This window comes from Podarcis raffonei, chromosome 17 (assembly GCF_027172205.1).
Source record: "Podarcis raffonei isolate rPodRaf1 chromosome 17, rPodRaf1.pri, whole genome shotgun sequence".
Lineage (NCBI taxonomy): Eukaryota > Metazoa > Chordata > Lepidosauria > Squamata > Lacertidae > Podarcis > Podarcis raffonei.
Genome location: NC_070618.1, coordinates 40,567,045 through 40,586,772, shown reverse-complemented (window position 1 = coordinate 40,586,772; position 19,728 = coordinate 40,567,045). Strand labels below are relative to the sequence as shown.

The window sequence follows — 19,728 nt, the reverse complement described above, 5'->3', positions numbered from 1 at the left end:
GGGCGGGCCGCTTTCTCGGAGCGGAGATTGGCGCGTCTAGGGGACAACCCGGACCGCTGATTGCGCGGCACATCCGGGCGGGGCACACGCGGCCGGAAGTGGAGCGGGCCGCGTGCTCGCCGCTCTTTCTCCGGAGGAGCCCGAAGCAGCAGCAGCCGCTGCCGCCGCCGCCGCCGCGATGGGTCGTCCGCGCAAGGTGAGGCCTGGGCCGGGGAGGGGGCGGGCGCGGGGCGTCCGGGGAGGGAGCGGCGCCTGCCTGCCTGCCTGCCTGGCCGCCGGCCCTGCACGAGGTCTCGCGTTCCTCCCTTGCAGACCAAGAACCAGAAGAAGGAGCGCGCGGCCGCCCAGCTGCGCGGCCAGGAGGAGTTCGGCTCCGTCCCGCACTCCTTCGTCTTCCACCGCGGCCGCGTGGGCAAGAACCTGCAGCAGCTCATCCGGGATGTCCGCCGCGTGATGCAGCCCTACACGGCCTCCAGCCTCAAGGTGAGGCCGGGAAAGGGAGGCAAAGGGGAAGTAAATGGGGGCAGGTAGGAGAGGAATTCCATATCTTACAAATGGAATTTGGCTTAGATGGCTTACGATAGGAAATGCAGAAATTGGGGCTTCTGACTGATTCTAAGGGGAATATAGGCTACTATATGGGGATGAGGAATTAAATACACACATAAATGCCCAGAAAACAGTTTGGTTCTCTCTCTACAGACATTTAAAAATGTGTGGTCTTGGACCATTTTTGTTCAGAACAATAAAACATTGCTCCAGTCAGCATAATCTTCTCCCTCTGACAGAGGCTGTCTAAATTCTGGATCATTTAGGGGGTGGGCTGTGTGGTTGTTTTTAAAAAATCTTGCGAACCTTTTGCCAGTTATACATATCTGTGTTTATGAAACCTGGATCACATAGTACCTAGCCATTTTGCATATTTAATGCAAAATGCTAGTCCTTGCGATTGTTTAGTTTTGTTGCAAAAGTGTTCAAGGATGCAGTTGGGAATGGCTGGGGGGGGGGGCAGGTAGGGTAAGAATACCAGAGGCTTTCCTGAGCACATGTTTGCTCAAAATGGATTTCTAAAACTCTAGTAACTTCAAAGCATTTTAGTTCAACTAATTTAATTAAGTAATTTAAAGAAAATTCTATGCCCTGGTTTTTGTCTGGCAGCACAGACAGCAGAGCCACACTGATTACAGGTCTTGACTTTTTCAGGTGCGCAAGAAGAACACTCTGAAAGACTTTGTGGCAGTGGCTGGACCTCTCGGTGTGACTCACTTCCTGGTGTTCACGAAAACCCCCACCAATATCAACCTTGTAAGTTAAGCAGTGAGAAGTTGCTGAGTGGTGGCAACAAGTGATTCCAATATTGTTCTGCCCTGCTAGTCTCGTGTTTTGGTTCTGTTAGAACAGGCATCGGCAAACTCGGCCCTCGAGATGTTTTGAGACTACAGTTCCCATCATCCCTGACCACTGGTCCTGATAGCTAGGGATGATGGGAGTTGTAGTCCCAAAACATCTGGAGGGCCGCGTTTGCCTGCGCCTGTGTTAGAATGTGCAACTTGAATTCTTTCTCTCTATATTGATGCTTTTCAAACTCTTGTCTTCAAATTGATTTGTCTGTTGAGGACAATTTTGTGTTGTCATTGTGAAGCTTCTACTCATGGCAGGAGATTCTGGAGCATGTACTAGATTTTACAGACAATTCCTATGGAGCAGTGACCAAGCTTCTTGGGCCTCGTTGCTGAGTGTGAACTGAGTACAGCCTCCTAGGACACACAAGTCCCCCTGCTTGCCCCGGACACTGATCACTCCCTGCAATATGTAGTCACAGAGCAGTCTTCCCCAACCTGATGCCATCCAGAAGGGCACCAGGTTGGGAAAGGCTACCATGAAGCAGTATGGCAAGGCAGAATTCTCGGAAAGGCTTGTCTGGTACTGACCCTCTCACTGACGGAGTCCTGATAAGCTTCTGAAGAACTTTCTCCAGAACCCTGCTTTGCAGGATGGACTGTTGTGAAAGCTCAGGTCCTCTTCCTCTTATACCCTCTGTTGGTTTTGTTGGCCCAATTGAAGTATCATTGTAACTCTGCCTGATGACCTGATGCAAATGATGACAATGTGTTTTGCTGAGTGAAACCTGTGATTCTCACTTCAAAGTAAACGCACTGATGCATCTGGATTTTGCAGAACACTAAAAGCAGAGTTTGAATTATGACAACCAATCTGCCTGTGGTAGAGGCTGCTCTGATTGATTTCTCTCTTCCTCAGAAATTCTTCCGTCTTCCTGGTGGACCAACCTTGACCTTCAGAGTTGCTCAGGTACCAGTTGCTGGAAATTGTAGGGTAGGCTAGTTAGAATACAGCTGCCTCTGAAAGACCCTTTTATAGCTTGCGAAGGTTAGAAGGGCTGCTGCCTGTTCTTTCTAGTGGGTTATTTATTTATATATCGCCCTTCATCTGTAGATCATAGGGTGGTTCACAGCATAAAAATACAAGATTAAAACAAAATACATAATAAAAACAAGAACAAAAACCAAGCAAACCAATAACCACCCTCCCACTCCTCTTACAGAATGCTAATGTGGTGTGCTGTGAATCTGTACTTCAAGACAATCTAAATTTTGCAGCCTGTATCACTTATGTAAATTGCCTAATTTATCCTGGCTTTATCACTACTGAACATCATATTCAGCCACCCCTCTAGCTTCAGGGATTTCAGGAGTACAATTTCCTAGCATATATTTGCTGCTATGAGGTCTAGAAACATTTTTTTTTAAAAAAAGAAAGCTTGAGATGCTCATGAAGCTGAACCAGTACCAAGTCTACAGGCCTTCTGGATATCAGGGTTTACATCAAGGATGGGCACTCCAGATACTGCTGGAGTATAACTCCCATTATCCCTGACCTTTGGCTGTGCTGGCTAGGCCAGATGTGAGTTATAGTCCAATAGCATCCAACCCAGGTGTGAGTTGTAGTCCAATAGTGGCCACAGGTTCCCCACCACTAGTTTACAGGTGGTGAGGAACTACCTCTTGGTGGTGGGGCACTACTGTGGTGTACTACCTCTTGGTAGTAGTGCAAGATTATTATTATTATTATTATTATTATTGATTATTATTTAATTAGAGTTGTATACTGCCCTTCATCCGAAGATCCCAGGGTGGTTCATGAAAAAAAATACAAAATGAGAATACAAAGTACAAGAATACACCTCTGCTGCTGCCTCACTCATCTGTTTCACTTCAGTATTCGCTCATCAAAGATGTTGTGTCAACCCTGAAGCGGCACCGGATGCACGAGCAGCAGTTCACCCAGCACCCACTCCTGGTCCTCAACAATTTTGGCCTTCAGGGCATGCACATCAAGGTCATGGCGACTATGTTCCAGAACATGTTCCCTTCCATCAATGTCCACAAGGTAGGTGTGTGCTGGCCTGGAGACTGTGGGAAGTCAGCTTGATGGTCCTGCTCTGCCACTCAGATGCCTCTGGCCCTGGTCTCCCATGGGGTGTCATACAGGTCAGCTCTGCCCTGCTTCTCAAAAGGAGCGTATGTTATTCATAACACTTGTGTCTTCTTCATCTGCAAATCTCAGGGCAAATTTACTTCTGTGAGGTTGGTTAACGTGTGGCCTCAGTTAAGGTGTGTCTTGGCTTTACCATGTTAGATTGGAAGTGAAAGCTCACATAGTTGGAAGCTTCTTAATAGACAAAAAATATCCCTCACCTAGAAAACATTGGGGAGAAGGCAAGAGTGGAACCTACTCCCTGATGTGAGTTAGAGAGGTTAGTTTTATAGAGCATTCAGTCTGAAATGGCACCTCTGTGACAACAAAGCTAGTGACAGGATGACCTCATCCAGGATATATAGAGTGTGTTTGTGATTTAGACCTGTTTTCCATTCTGGAAAGGGATTGTGGAAATTAATGTACTGTATTTTTCGGCCCATAGGGCGCACCTAGTTTTTTTTGGGGGGGGGAAGAAAAAAAATTATTTCCCCCCCAGGCGCAGGGCTGGGGCGGGGGAAGCCCGAGTTTCCCCCGACCCCAGCCCCCAGAACAGGCTGCTATCCGCAAGCCTAGGGAGCCTGGCGGTAACTCCCGCGGGCTCCCAAGGCTTGCGGATAGCTTCCTGAAGCCTGGAGAGCGAGAGGGGTCGGTGCGCACCGACCCCTCTCGCTCTCCAGGCTTCAGCGAAAGGCTGCATTCGCCCCGTAGGACGCACACACATTTCCCCTTCATTTTTGGAGGGGGAAAAGTGCGTCCTATAGGGCGAAAAATACGGTATATCTTTGTGTTGGAACTGCAGTGCATCTTGACGCCATTCTTGTGCAGTGGGAATCATTGTAGAGTTGGAAGGGACCAACCCCCTGCCATGCAGGAATCTCAACATGTCCCCCATCCAATTTGAAACCATACCAGACCCTACATAGCTTGGCAAATGTGCTAAGAGTCTTTTTACTGCTCCATATGTGGTTGGGCTCCAGCTCCCACCAGTGCCAGCAGCAGGGCCAATGGGCTGGAATACTGTGAGCTGTAGTCCAGCTACATCTGGATGGTTGCAGGCGCCCCACCTCTGCCTAACTGGAACCTTCCTATGAATTGGAATTCCTTACCCATTAAAAGGAAACAAGGAACAGGGAAGTATCTGCTCACAAATGGTCCTCATAGCGCAATAAAAAGGTAAAGGGACCCCTGACCATTAGGTCCAATCACAGACGACTCTGGGGTTGCGGCGCTCATCTCACTTAGCTGGTGTACAGCTTCCGGGTCATGTGTTTGATACCAGGGGCACTTGAATTAAAACTGGAGGGATGGACTTCCGGGTTAGCGCCATCGCCTAATGGCGGATTCCCTCCGAGCTCCGGAGGGAATCGGCTCAGCAGGGGTCGGGTCCTGCCGCGGCGGTGATGCGGGGACCCTCAGAAGCCACAGGCGCTGAAGCCTGTGGACCTGGTGACTCGGCGGGCACCATTTGCGCCCCCCCGACCCGCGAATGAGCCTTTTTAAAGGCTCCGGAACGGGGGACGGAGAGCGGTGCGGTGCTGTGAGTCGACTGCTTCCCCTGCTGAGTGAAGCTGCATGCCATGGACAGAGAGCGCTGACTTCTTTCTCTGAACATTTGGAGTAAAAGCAACAACCCGTGAGTAATATGGAAATTGGACTTAAAAGGGAAATTTTCTTTGGGAATTAGGCACGACCGGGGAAGGTGTAAAGAGGAAGTCCGCCTACCCACCTTGTAAACATCGTAAAGCAAGGATTTTATAACTAAGGTTGTGAGAATACCTTTCTTCTTTGTGGATAAAAGCAATTAAAAGCAATTATCTTTGTGGATAAAACCGAACCCAAAGGGTGCTCATCAATGGTTCCTCTTCATCCTGGAGAAGAGTGACTAGTGGGGTGCCACAGGGTTCTGTCTTGGGCCCGGTCTTATTCAACATCTTTATCAACGACTTGGATGATGGACTCAAGGGCATCCTGATCAAATTTGCAGATGACACCAAACTGGGAGGGGTGGCTAACACCCCAGAGGACAGGATCACACTTCAAAACGACCTTGACAGATTAGAGAACTGGGCCAAAACAAACAAGATGAATTTTAACAGGGAGAAATGTAAAGTATTGCACTTGGGCAAAAAAAATGAGAGGCACAAATACAAGATGGGTGACACCTGGCTTGAGAGCACTACATGTGAAAAGGATCTAGGAGTCTTGGTTGACCACAAACTTGACATGAGCCAACAGTGTGACGCGGCAGCTAAAAAAGCCAATGCAATTCTGGGCTGCATCAATAGGAGTATAGCATCTAGATCAAGGGAAGTAATAGTGCCACTGTATTCTGCTCTGGTCAGACCTCACCTGGAGTACTGTGTCCAGTTCTGGGCACCACAGTTCAAGAAGGACATTGACAAACTGGAACGTGTCCAGAGGAGGGCAACCAAAATGGTCAAAGGCCTGGAAACGATGCCTTATGAGGAACGGCTAAGGGAGCTGGGCATGTTTAGCCTGGAGAAGAGGAGGTTAAGGGGTGATATGATAGCCATGTTCAAATATATAAAAGGATGTCACATAGAGGAGGGAGAAAGGTTGTTTTCTGCTGCTCCAGAGAAGCGGACACGGAGTAATGGATCCAAGCTACAAGAAAGAAGATTCCACCTAAACATTAGGAAGAACTTCCTGACAGTAAGAGCTGTTCGACAGTGGAATTTGCTGCCAAGGAGTGTGGTGGAGTCTCCTTCTTTGGAGGTCTTTAAGCAGAGGCTTGACAACCATATGTCAGGAGTGCTCTGATGGTGTTTCCTGCTTGGCAGGGGGTTGGACTCGATGGCCCTTGTGGTCTCTTCCAACTCTATGATTCTATGATTCTATGATTCTATGATTCTAATTAACTCTACGTTTGGGCAATTTAAGTGATTGTGCTGGAGGATAAGAGCTAACATTGAGAACGGAATTCACCCCTCCCCCAAGACCCGGGAGCGATCGGTGAGAGAGCCTGCGGAAGAGACATAAAGACTTTGACAGCTGTCAAACTAGCTGTCAAAGTTGGGGGAAAAGGAGAACTTTGTTTCTGTTGTCTTTGCTGGTTATATTCGTTACAATTTGGTAACAAATTGTTAAAAATAAAGAAGAAAAGGCTAACTTGACTTTTGGGTTGGAACTGGAAGATACTAAGAAACTAGAATCCCTCTAGAGGGGGTTCAGGACATTACAAAAATGGCTGTAAGTGGAAAAACACTGGCTGAACTGGAGAGGACTTTTTTTCTCTTGGGAAAGTTGCAGGAACGGAGTGATGTTTTGGCTACAAATGTTACAATACTGAATGGAACAGTAAATAAAGTTGCTGAGCCTGGGAGGGATTTGACTCAAGTTTTTGCAGCTGAACAGGAAAGTTTTGCAGTTGACTTAAAATTTTTTGCAGCTGAACAGGAAAAGAAATTTGAAAAATCTGAGAATGTGATGAAAGAGGAACATGATGATTTGAAGGAAAAAGAAGGAGGAGCTATAATGCCACAGATGATTGAGGAGAGCCAGAGGCCGATTAAGATGGATATAAAGGAAAATAAGATCAGGATGATGAAAATTTGGTGTGAATTGAAGAATGGAGAATGGAGAGATCTCCTTATGTGGAGATCTGAAGACCTATGGAATACAAACCTGGCTAAAGTGGAAACTGGAGCTTTTGGGACATTTGGACTTAAGAGAAGTAAGAAACAAGATTTTGGCTCCATTTTTAAATATGGAGGCCTGGCTGGAAGAAACATGGACCTTACTGGGACAGAGCTCCTTCGAGATTTGGAGTTTAATATAAAGGACTATCAAAAAAACCGGCAGAGAGGAATTGAGAGAGAATTGAGAGCCTCGGACGTGAGGTCACCAGGCTGACTGCAGATGGACTGATGGACTTTTGTTGGGGTTCGAAACCGGGAAAGGGGGTGATGGGGCTTTGGGAATCCAAAGGGTGTATAACTATATTCTGTTTCATTTAATTTGGTTTTGCCACTAACATAAAAATGGGGATTTCAGGGAAGGGAATTGGGGCCGACCTTAGAAAAAGACCTTTAAGAATAAGTATTGACGTATAAAGATTGAGGTTTATAAGTTAAAATTGGTTAACTAAAATGATGGGGCCGACCTTAGAAAAAGATTTTTAAGAGTGAGTATTGATGTATAAAGATTGAGATTTATAAGTTAAAATTGGTTAACTAAAATGAATTAGAGAAAATAAGGTAAAGTTTGGGGACAAGAACTTGCTGAGCTAAAAATTGGAACTGGAATACAAGAAGGGGAGGTGTGGGGAAGTCAAGGAAATTGGTCATTGACAGTAAGAAATGTAAATTTTATGTGTTTTTAATTGTTTTTTTAAATGTTTTTTCTTTTTCTTTTTTTGAAAATTCCAATAAATATCTTTAAAAAAATAAAACTGGAGGGATGTGTCACTTGCACTTAAAGAGATGCATATACATTTTCTTGGTCAGTTCTCAGGACAGTGGGCTAACCCCCCTCCCCGCATCATCCTGCCTTCAATTCTCTTTCTCCCCCCCCCCCCAGTCAGGACTGGGCTCATGTGGTGCTTCTGGGATTCCCTGCGTCTGTTAGCTGCGGGGTAGAGGGTGATGAGGGAATCTCTAGAATATTGTAATTGCATTTCCATTGGGGGATGGGGTTCAGTGCTGGATAGAAGACCTTCCTGCTCCAGGAGGCATAGAGCAATTCAGAGTGACGACATCAGTATTGTGGCCATTATTTTTTTTAAGGGACACCTTACCCCTTCTTGCCACCTTAGTTCTAATGGTGGAACAGATGCAAATGATGATAGCATACCTTTGACATGCTCTGTGATGGCGCTGGTGCATCTGTGCTTCGCTCCTTTATGGAGGTCCTTCTGCAGTTGGTGCTTCTAGCATTAAGCTGTGGCAAGTACAGCCTGTCTTCTTTAGAAACTCTAGGCCACGGTTTGTGGGCAAATGAGGCAGAACTAGTCCTGAGCTGCTTGGGATTTTGTGCTTTGTTTCTGGATTTGATTCTTTTGTGGACAAGTAGGATTCCCAAGGTCCTTCACTGGATAGCACTCACTTTATATGTAAATACCTAACACTTGTCACTAGTCGGGAAAGATTCCAGGGATATAAGAACAGGATGAAGCACAACCATGAGTTAAACTTACTCTGAATCAGCACTGTGTTTTTGGATATATTGCATTGGTAAGTCAGGCGTCCCTTTACCTTTTTAAGCTCAAAACAAAAAAAATTTTTTCCTTCCAGTAGCACCTTAAAGACCAACTAAGTTAGTTCTTGGTATGAGCACACTTCTTCAGATACACTGAAACAGAAGTTGCCAGATCCTTCTATATAGTGAGAAGGTGGGGAGGGGTATTACTCAGAAGGGTGGTGGGAATGGGTGATTGGCAGATAGCTGTGATGAGTCTGTTGACGACTCTTAACGACTGCAATAGGTCTTACAGGAAAAAGCAAGGGGTGAGAAGGTGAAAAATGGCTTTGTCATGTATAATGAGATAAGAATCCAATGTCTTTGTTCAGACCAGGTCTCTCCATGGTTTTAAGTTTGGTAATGAGTTGCAATTCAGAAGTTGGGTACCTAGAGCTGGCTACAGCTAAGTTGTGCACTAGTAGAAGCTAGCAGAATGGGACTTCCTGTCTCTCCGCCCAGAAAGGTCAAGAGAAGCCCCAGCAGGAGGAGGAGAAGGAAGATCATTCCGTCTGCCAAGCAGAAATGCTTGTGCAGACAGAACAATTGCCTTAGCACAATGTTGAATTCCACCTCAAGAGTACTAGGGAAATTGGGTACTAGGCCTCCTGGGTTCTATAAAGGCTATCACAGCTAGGGAATCTTCATTGCCACCTAAAGTACTTGTCAGATGAGGAACTTCATCATCATCATTTATTATTTATACCCCACCCATCTGGCTGGGTTTCCCCAGCTACTCTGGGTTGCTTCCAAAAAAATATTAAAATACAGTGATTTGTTAAACATTAAAAGCTTCAGCCTTCAGATGTCTTCTAAAAGTCTGGTAGTTGTTCTTCTCTTTGACATCTGGTGGGAGGGTGTTCTACAGGGCGGGTGCCACTACCGAGAAGGCCCTCTTATGCCATATTGTGAGCCTTGGTTCTCATGCTGTTGTGTTCTCTTTTCTCCTACCCTGCCCCAGGTAAACCTTAATGCCATCAAGCGTTGTGTACTGATCAACTATAACCCAGACACCCAGATCCTTGAATTCCGTCATTAGTAAGTATCTTCTGTCTCATGCTGTGCTCCTCCCCAGTGCTGAAGGATCAGATCTGAGCTCACAATAATCTGCATCTGCAAGAGGGGCATATTGCATGCATGGCCACTTTCATAAAATATATTTTAATTAGTCTGTGTTAGCAGTTCATTTTTTGTGTGCCAGTCCGCATTATACATGTCAAACATTCATATTATTGTGCTCATTAAACAAAACACTGTTTTACACTGTAAGGATGTACACTCAGGGAAGAAATACTTCTTTGTGGCTTTGGTTTGATGATAAAAGATAAAGCTCAGGGCAGCATACCAGGGTTACATCCTATTTTATCCTTGCAATGTAAAATAGTGTAGACCAGGGGTCACCAACCTTTTTGGACCGGGGCACATTTCAGATTTTGAAAGAGTGCAGTAGGCACTAGTCACAAAATGGTACAATATGGCTGCTGGGGGGGGGGCATGGCATGGCACAAAATTAAGAGAGTAGCCACAGTGAAACGTTTCCTGTAATTGTATTTCTATATAAGAAAGGAAGACAGGAGTGCCTGGTGTGCTCTGGTCCAGGGGGTCACGAAGAGTTGGACACGACTAAACGACTAACAACAACAAATATAAGAAAGGGTTTAGCCTATTGAATTTCAGCCTGAGACACAGCAATTAAAGGCACAAGAATCCTGTTTGCCTCCAATGCCAACCATAAACCCAAGCCTAGGGTTCCATCCTGCACCTACCTACAAATATTACTTCTGAGGAAAAAAGTACACCATTGTTCTGTAAGTTAAGTAGTTAGTGAGTTTTAGCTTCTGCACAGCAGGAGGCACACCCAAGCCTCTTAGCAATGTTTTCACATTTGCCTTTGGAGGGGAGGGGGATTTATTATCATCCCTCCACACTTGTTCTGTAGTAGTACTTGCAGAAAATAGCTTCTAGGTGTGCCTGATCTCAGATAAGCCACCACAGGAAAGATGCATTCTGGGAGTTAGGAGGAAAAGAAGGGCAAACTAGGTGCACATGGTGAGAGTGTGGTCTGCTGGTGTGTCTCTGGTCTTAATCTGAAACAAAACATTCTGATGAATCTTAAGCCGCTTGGGAACAGGAGTTTAAGGGATTGCTGTCTGGTGTCACACTATTTTCTTCCTTTTCAAGGTGTTTTTTTTAAAAAAATATTTTATTAAGGTGATTTCAGTTAAAGGTAATACAGTGATACAGGAAAAAAAGAAGGAAAAGTGAGAGGGAGAAAACTAATAACAAAGATACATATCAAAGTGAAAAGGGTTTTGAACCCTGGAAAATTTATCTAACCAACATTTTTCCTAGTATATTATGCCACCCACCTTGTTGGGGCCCAGAGCAAGTGGAAGACAGCAGGTCGTGGGGATACTTCCCTGGATAAAGTGAGGATCAAGGAGTTTGCCCCTGAATCTAACAGCTAAATTTTCTAGATGGTATTCCACACCCCTAGCTGGAAGCCAAGCTTGCTTCAAGAGTTGTAAGAAGATCATGTCAGCTAATATAGGAGCAAGGCGGGGATAGCCCCTGCCCAGATGAGAATGTCAGCACATCACATTTCACATACTGACCCTTGCCCGAGGCCTCAGGCAGAATAGAGAAGAGTCTTTCCTAGGCCTGCATCCAAATAACCTTTAATTGGAGACGCCAGTGACTAAATTTAGGACCTGGTACATGGCAGTGCATATCTGCTCTGCCTCCTCCACCCTTACCCACCAAACACAATAGCAGTGGCTCGCTCCTCTTGCTTGATGGAATGCCTTGAGGCACCTCTCCTGCCCTTTGTGTTTTGCAGCAGTCTGAAAGTGGTGCCTGTAGGAATAAGCAAAGGGCTGAAGAAGATCATGCAGGAGAAGTTTCCTAACATGAGCCGTCTGGAGGACATCAGTGAACTGTTGGTTAGGTGAGAAAAAGACCCTCCACCTCCCCATAGAGCTAAGCCCCCACTCCCACCCCATTCAAAGCGTAGGTTCATTTTGGGTCCTGGGGCAGGTTGAGCTGTTCTTAGCAGAGCTAGAGACTCAGTAGAGACTAATGGTTTGTGAATAAGGCAGGATGTAAGGAGGTTTGTGCATTTGGGGCCCTGTTTCATGATGCCCTTGCTCTTATTTTCTGTTCCTTTTTACTTCTTCGTGTGTGTTTAAACTCCTGTGGATGCCAAACCGGCTTGATTCTCATGCTCCCACTGATACGTCCTCTTCTTTATTGGTGCCCATTCTTTTCCCACCCCACTTCTTCCCTTGTGTGTCTCACCTCGCTTGGACTGTTGCCTTGTTTTATGTGCAGAGCTCCTCTGTTAGCAGCATGCCAGGAATAATAATGTTTTCCTTCCTCCCTGCAATGCAGAGACATCAATCTTTCTGAGAGTGAAGCTGAGCAAGACGGCAGTCACAACACCACAGAGCTGCCTCAGGCCTACGCTGGCCGGGGGAACATGAAGGCCCAACAGAGCGCTGTCCGCCTCACCGAGGTCAGGCCATGGAACTCTTGAGCTCACAGAATGGGAGTGGGTGAGGGGGAGGCAGCATAGAGCTGACCTCTGCTCTTCCAGCTGCTGTCTACTTCAGCAGTGAAAGTCCTGATCATCCAAATTGGGATAGCCATGAGGGCTGCCAGGCTCCTGTAGGTGGTGGAGTGGTGGTGGTGATGGTATCTCTGAACTAATGAAGTCTCTGCCTCTTTTCCCAACAGATTGGCCCTCGAATGACCCTGCAACTGATCAAGGTGGAGGAAGGGTTAAGCCAGGGCAACGTGCTCTATCACAGCTTCAGTGAGTGTCTTCCCCGTTCATGGAGCCCTCCTCTCCTGAGCTTCTATGTGGGAAACAATACCCCCCCACCCCCACAAACACATTTAAAAGGCTCTATAATATTAATCAGCCAAAGGCCTGGTTGAAGAGGAATGTTTTTGCCTGGCGCCTAAAGGTGTATAATGAAGGTGCCAGACAAACCTCCCTGGGGAGACCATTCCACAAATGCCACTGCAGAAAAGGCTCATTCTTGTGCTGCCACCTCCAGACCTCTTGAGGAGGAGCCACACAAAGAAGGGCCTCAGAGAATGGTCTTGGTTCTGGGTTGATTCATATGGTGAAAGGCGGTCCTTGAGGTATTGCAGTCGTCGTATGTCGCCTTTCCACAGTTAAAAACAATGCTCAAGGCGGCTTACAACATGACAAGATTTACATAATTACAAAAGTCATAATAAATAAACCACATCAAAATTACACAACCAAATGGAAAACAATTTCCACATAAATCAAAATCTAAAACTAAGAATACAGCATTAACATAACAGTTTAAAATGACATAGGTAAAAAAATAACAGCAATTTCAAAAACAAAAATGGAGCCCTCTCTGCCCAGCGACAGCAGTCCTTTATGGAGCCCGTCAGGCCCCGCCCTGGGCCAGGTGGTGAGTGGCAGGACGGGGGCCCTCAGGTGCTGAGCAGGGGAGTCCTGAGCCATTTAAAGCTTTATAGGTCAAAAACAGCATTTTGAATTTAAAGGTGGGGGGAAGTTAAAAGTGAATAGCTAGGGGTGTACCCCAGTATTAAAGATATTGGACAATAAGTCTGTATAACTTCCAGCCATGTTCAACAGTGCATGAATAAATCTGCCATTGCTGCCTCCCCAGAACAGCAAAAACAGGCTGTTGGGCATCCAAGCATGTTGCATTCATACCTGCTCCCAGCTGCCCTCTAAGGGAGTAGATATTGAGTGGAACGCAATCACTCCATCGGTGAAGCATTTAAGCTTGCCGGATGGAATGATCTCTCTCGGAGCCCGCCCACCCCAGTTCTGGGGTTTCTACCCTTCCCCACCTGCCAGTTGGGGAGAGAAGCCCCAGTTCCACTAGTGGGACTCATTAGGTTGGCTCCCGCTAAGCATAACTGCTTAATTGAATCTATCCCCATGTGTTTGTTTTATACTTGCTAATGTGGAGTGTCAACATTCACAGCTGTTGGTTTTAATTTCTCACTCCTGCCCTCAGTTTATAAAACGGAGGAAGAGCTCCAGGTGGCCCTGGCCCGGAAAGAGGCGAGGCTGCAGCTGAAGGCTGAGCGGCGCCGCAAGCAGGAGGCAGATGTGGAACGCAAGCAGGAGCAGAAGCAGGCTCACAGGTGAGGGAGAGAAGAGCCAGAACCTTGCGTCCCACAAAGCCGCTGTCCCTACATGCACACATTCCAAAGTAGCATGCTGCTTTGCTTTGGGAGGACCGATATATGCACTTGTGATTGTATTGTTGGTTTGCGGGCTGCAGGAAGAAGAGTCTGGAGGGCATAAAGAGGAAGAAGAAGCAGGCAGAGGGAAGTGACAGTGATGCGGAGGACCCTGGGATGCAAGAGGACCAGAAGGTGGATGAGCCATCAGACGATGACATGGAGTATTATCGGCAGGAAGTAGGAGAAGAGCCTGATGAAGGTTGGTATCTAATTACATAAAAAAATTCCTTCCAGTAGCACCTTGAGACCAACTAAGTTTGATGCATGTATCTGAAGAAGTGTGCATGCACACGAAAACTCATACCAATAACAAACTTAGTTGGTCTCAAGGTGCTACTGGAAGGAATTTTTTTATTTTGTTTCGACTACGGCAGACCAACACGGCTACCTACCTGTAACTGGTATCTTAATTAGTAGTGCTTAAAAGACTTGGCAGCTAGGGACCCTCCTGGATGCAGCTGATGAAAACAGTTGTGCTTCTGAGCATGAGCTGGGACACTTGCAAGGTAAATGCTCAGGTGCATCTATCCAAGGGGAGACGGAGGGAGGGACACTGCATGTGTGAATGCTACCTCCTAGCTTCGTATGGACCACCAGTTATACCTGTGTTACATGTAATAGTTTGCTCAGAAGCAGCCACCGTCCCACCCTTTTACATGGGACCCTGTCCTAACTTTCTGACCCTGAGTGATGTTCTTCCAGAGTGACCAGATGCAGAGGAAGGGAAAATTTTATCAGCAATTTCCTAGTCCAGCAGGACAAGTTGCCACCTTCCAAAATTTCCCCTTTGTAATCTACAATGCTACAACTTTTGTTTTTCTCTTCCAGCAGCTCTCTGTTTTTCTGAGGGTCCTGACATACCACTTGAAGACCAGAGGCCTAAAGAGCCTTTTGGACTTCAAGGCAGCGTAGAGGCTGCAGCTATCTTTATCTTCTCTCCTTGTCACCCTCCTTTAGATCTGTTTCCCCAAAGCGCTAAGAGGAAACGAAGGCCCAGTCAGTCCACCAGAGCTGGGAAAAGGCATAAATGCACCCATCCTGCTGGTGACCAGAGCCCAGCAGCATCTGCAGGGACCAGCACCAAGGCAAGGAAGCAGAGGACCCCACGGCCCGTCCAGTGGAAGCAGCAGAAGTTGAGAGGCTTCTCTCCTCGACAGCCCAAGGGGGCCCAGAGTCAGCAGCCGAGGGAGGCTGGTCAGCCCGCGGGGCAGCACAGAGTGTCACCAAAGGCCAGGAGGAAGCGGCCCCAGGCCCCAGGGCAGCACCACACCCGGCGGCAGCCTGGCTCAAGGCCCTGGGGGCAGGGCAAGTCTGGACTGCGGCAGAAGCCGGTGCTCAAAGGGAAAGGAAGCTTCCGAAAGCCCGGACGTTCAGGGAAGAGGCCAGCCTAGAGTCCTGGGCCTCTCTCTCTTGGTTTTGTATAGCTGTTTGCAGGATACACCGTGAGCTGCCTGCCTTTGTCTGACTGTCTCTGTGGGGCTTGCTCTTTCCCCATTGCTTTGCAAGGCACAAATATCTTTGAATCGCTACAGAATTGGCCAGCGGTCTGTCAGCTGGATATGGTGGCTGATAAGGCTTGTTTGCTGGCAAGGGGAAATGGAGCAGGGGGAAATCAGTTGTTGCTGGAATAGTGGGAGATTGAAGGCAGCTGAAAAGTGTGGTGGCTGGTATCCACTGGAACTGGTGAGGCAGAAGGGAGAGAGGCCAACAGTAAGTGGAGCCCGAGCCAAAAGTGGGCCGATCCCATTCATTTTGTTTTCTGCCTCTTCCTAGAAGGGCAACACTGATAATAAGGGGCGGGGGGACAGCTTGGCAAGTGCCTAGTTTGTCCTCTTGGGCCAGCCTGATTCCTTCACGCAATATGTAGTGATGGCTGCCATTGCAAATGTCTTTTCAGGGAGGATAATTCTTAGCCAGCAAGCCTAGTAGTCACTGATACACATTACCTCCATTATCAAGTGTCAATATGCCTTTGAATAACTCTTGTTGGAGAGCAACAGTGGAGAGGGTGGCTGCATTTGTGTTTTGTCTTGGGTTTCTCACAGGCACCCGACAACTGAGAACAGGATAGGTCTTTGGACTGATCCAACAGGCTCTTCTTAAGTTCTTAACTGTGCAGCTTATTGAGGGTATAGTTCATAACTAATTCTGTTCTACTCCTCTTTGCTCTTTTTAAAAGTAATTTAAATTACTTTTGGACACCCCTTAAAATGGGCCATGGAGCACCAGTTACCCCGAGGTTGTTGGATCCCAGCTCCCATCATCCCTGACCACTGGCCACGCTGGCTGGCTGGGGCAACTGGGAGGTGGAGTCCACAATTTCTGGGGAGCCACGCGCTCTCCATCCCTGCCTTTGAAGGAGGTCAGAGCAAGATAGACAAAGTGTGGATATTCCCCTTTGAGGAGACCCATTTGTCTGAGAAGTGGTTGATACTTGATCACACTGTTACGGTGATGAGATTCCATGAGCAATTTTCAATAGTTTTCTGGTCTCAGAATGAGACCCATTAAAGGAAATTGCTGCTTAGCCATGACCACTTTACAGATTCTTCATAGTTGTGTCCATGTTTGGAATTCCGAAAGCCTTGCCTTCTGAAATAATAGTAAGAGCAAGTATTCTAGTCCTCATGGGCAAGACAATTTTTAGAATAGTGATCTCTGTGGCTCATTTCAGGCATCAAGCTGAACCATGGTTAACACAGCTTGGCATGATAATCTCTCATTGTTAAAGCAGTTGATTTAAGAGGTCCTTATTTAGGTTTCTCTGTCTTTTTGCCTGAGAGAACAAAACACCACTACAGCTGTTTCTCCCCCATCAGGAAAAAAAACTTATGTGAGAGACAGATAAATGGAAATGATAAATGGAGCTCTCAAAGTGGCAATCACTAGCATCCTTAATAGTCTGCACCACATTTTGACTGTCAGAGGAATGCTCCATGGGAACTCAAATGTCCATCAAAAACTCTGGAGAACATTTCCTTTTATCTTAAGGTCCGTGTGGGACCTTTTCTCTGACAGGATTCTTTAGGCCTGAAATTTGCTTATAAAATACTAAGCCGCCATCTGTACATTGATCAAGAGAAATATATCTTATAGGAACTACATACCCTTCAATCTATCCCTCCATTCCTGTTTTGGTGACTGCTGAAGCCTTCGAGTCATAAGTTCGTTGGCATCTGTCTGTCTCAAGACAATGGAGTGTGCCTCCTGGGGCTAAGTCAAACCACTGGAGAATTACAGCGCCTGCTGTGGCTGCAGAGACTGTTAACTGCTGCCTCCAGCTTTGGTTTTGCCGTGTTAGCAGCACTGAAGTGACCCAGGCAGAAGCCTGGGCAGTGTGGATGGAGGTCCTGGGTTGCCCAGACAACAAGACCACACTCTTGGCCCCACCGATGTGGTCCAAAGGAAAGGAAAACAGTACATTTGACACTAGGTTGGTTGCAGGAGTTGCCGGAAGGAGACCTACAAGACACCATCCAACTGTCTTAGATACTCCACTCTAGATTTGTGTTACGTTTACTCCTTCGCCTTTTCTTATTCCAAAGATGTCCTGCCAAAAAAGTGGGTATGGGTTTCTCCTCCTCCTCCTCCTGAAGCCTTTCTCATGAATAGGTAAAGATGTGAGGCAGTGGAGCTTTGGATCAGAATTCTACTTCTCCCATGTGGGCTACCTTCTCAGGTTGTTGAGCCCCACCCACCTCTCACTTCCATCTCCAGCACATGCAAAAGCCACCTTGACCATTGGACCCACTACTCAATACGCTGAAGGCTGTCTTCTCAGGCAGGGGAAGTCCCTATCTCCCCAAGCCGGCCAGTTGAAGCCATTTCTTGGGTGTTGCCACTTGCAAGCTTCAAGGAGCTTCAAGGAGTCACAGGTGAGAGCTGGAAACCAAAGGTGGACAAAGTACCCCAGAAGGAGCACGACATCTCCCCCACTAAAGGGACTACCCCTCCCCAACACCCCATAATTGGCATGACCCAGCTAACTTTAAACATGCCCAAATCAATGGAAATTGAAAACATTTTAACTCTTGACTGGATTGTGCCCAACCAGTTCTGCAGTTTGTATCAACTTACTCTGCTAAGGAGCCATGCAGGGCGCTGAAACTTACCAGGTATTATTTTTATTTGACTTGTTAATCACTTGTTCCCAAAAGGTCTTTAAGCAATTTAGAAGACATCTATTCTAATGATTTCAAGCATACTTTGCACCTTGTGCTGTGCTCTTTGTGCTGTTGCTTTGTTTGGGTGGAATTGCCCTGTGCCTCCAGGGCCAAGTCAAACGACCGGAGAGTTAAGACCTGCATGAGTTCCCTAAGGTTACATTCCTTAAGCAGTTGGACTTTTGACCAAGTAGTACTTGATCTTTAAGTTTATAGGACCTTCTGACTATTTCTTCCCTCCTCCCAGTGAAGCAGACTTCTGTTTTTTTTAAAAAAAAAATCCTTTCACCATAGAACATTTAATCAGAGACATACAGTAATAAAACATCCCACTCTCACCCAGAAGCTGATATTTGCATGCAAAATAATAACAGAAGTTCTTATCTCAGACTTATATTTGTATAGAAGGTGATAAATGGTTGAAGTTAACCAATACAGTCTTATGAGAGGAGTCCTCTAGTTTGGATTTTAGCCATGTACTGTATGTAATAAAGCTGTGCCATTGAAATACAAATGAGTCTTTGCTTCAGGCCTTCTGCCAATTTTCTTTTAAAAAATTTCACAAGTGCTATTTGCCATACTTCATTGTACCAATTTGTTAGAGAAGAACCTTCTAAGTTATTGTATTACCTCATTATTGTGAGCCGAACTTTTTAAAAGTTTAGACGTAAGTTTTATTTGGACAAATCCTTCCTCCCAGAACAGCCACCTCCCCAAAGGTCCACCACACCTGTTTGTAAGAACCAGATTCTACAGCCTCTGGCAGTTTGTTGAGGGGCTTATATGGGGAAACTGCATAGGCAGGAGTGCCATTTTTGCACTATTTTAAGTGCTACCTCTCACAGAGACAGATTTCCTCTACACTGAGATCCACACCTCTGTTTCCTGCATTTGCCTTAAACCATCTGTACCCAGGAGAGCCAGTGTGGTGTAGTGGTTAAGAGCGGTAGACTCGTAATCTGGTGAACCGGGTTCGCGTCTCCACTCCTCCACATGCAGCTGCTGGGTGACCTTGGGCCAGACACACTTCTCTGAAGTCTCTCAGCCTCACTCACCTCACAGAGTGTTTGTTGTGGGGAGGAAGGGAAAGGAGAATGTTAGCCTCTTTGAGACTCCTTAGGGTAGTGATAAAGCGGGATATCAAATCCAAACTCTTCTTTGGGACGCGGGTGGCGCTGTGGGTAAAAGCCTCAGCGCCTAGGGCTTGCCGATCGAAAGGTCGGCGGTTCGAATCCCCGTGGCGGGGTGCACTCCCGCTGCTCGGTCCCAGCGCCTGCCATCTAGCAGTTCGAAAGCACCCCCGGGTGCAAGTAGATAAATAGGGACCGCTTACTGGCGGGAAGGTAAACGGCGTTTCCGTGTGCTGTGCTGGCTCGCCAGATGCAGCTTTGTCATGCTGGCCATGTGACCCAGAAGTGTCTCCGGACAGCGCTGGCCCCCGGCCTCTTGAGTGAGATGGGCGCACAACCCGAGTCTGTCAAGACTGGCCCGTACGGGCAGGGGTACCTTTACCTTTACCTGTACCCAGTGCTTTTTTTTAAAAAAAGGTGCCAGTACTCACCATGAAGTTGTTACAGTAAGTGTCAAACTTTTAACATTTTAAATA

General features: G+C 46.7%; 1 protein-coding gene and 1 non-coding gene across 3 annotated transcripts; both read left to right on the top strand.

Moving 5' to 3' along the window:
* The first annotated feature begins 90 nt into the window (after positions 1-90).
* Positions 91-15,394, top strand: PPAN (peter pan homolog). 2 transcript variants are annotated; one of them, XM_053370523.1, is made up of 12 exons: positions 91-196; positions 313-483; positions 1,204-1,305; positions 2,260-2,310; positions 3,238-3,408; positions 9,656-9,732; positions 11,534-11,641; positions 12,085-12,208; positions 12,430-12,508; positions 13,728-13,857; positions 13,998-14,158; positions 14,917-15,394. In XM_053370523.1, the coding sequence occupies exons 1-12, from the start codon at positions 179-181 to the stop codon at positions 15,348-15,350; spliced, it is 1,626 nt and encodes a 541-aa protein (XP_053226498.1). In that variant the 5' UTR covers positions 91-178; the 3' UTR covers positions 15,351-15,394. The 2 variants fall into 2 exon arrangements, with proteins under 2 accessions (XP_053226498.1, XP_053226499.1); XM_053370524.1 differs by lacking the exon at positions 3,238-3,408.
* On the top strand, positions 2,089-2,170 carry LOC128405489 (small nucleolar RNA U105B). The gene has a single exon (XR_008328320.1). It is a non-coding gene; the product is annotated as a small nucleolar RNA U105B (small nucleolar RNA).
* Positions 15,395-19,728: the final 4,334 nt, after the last annotated feature.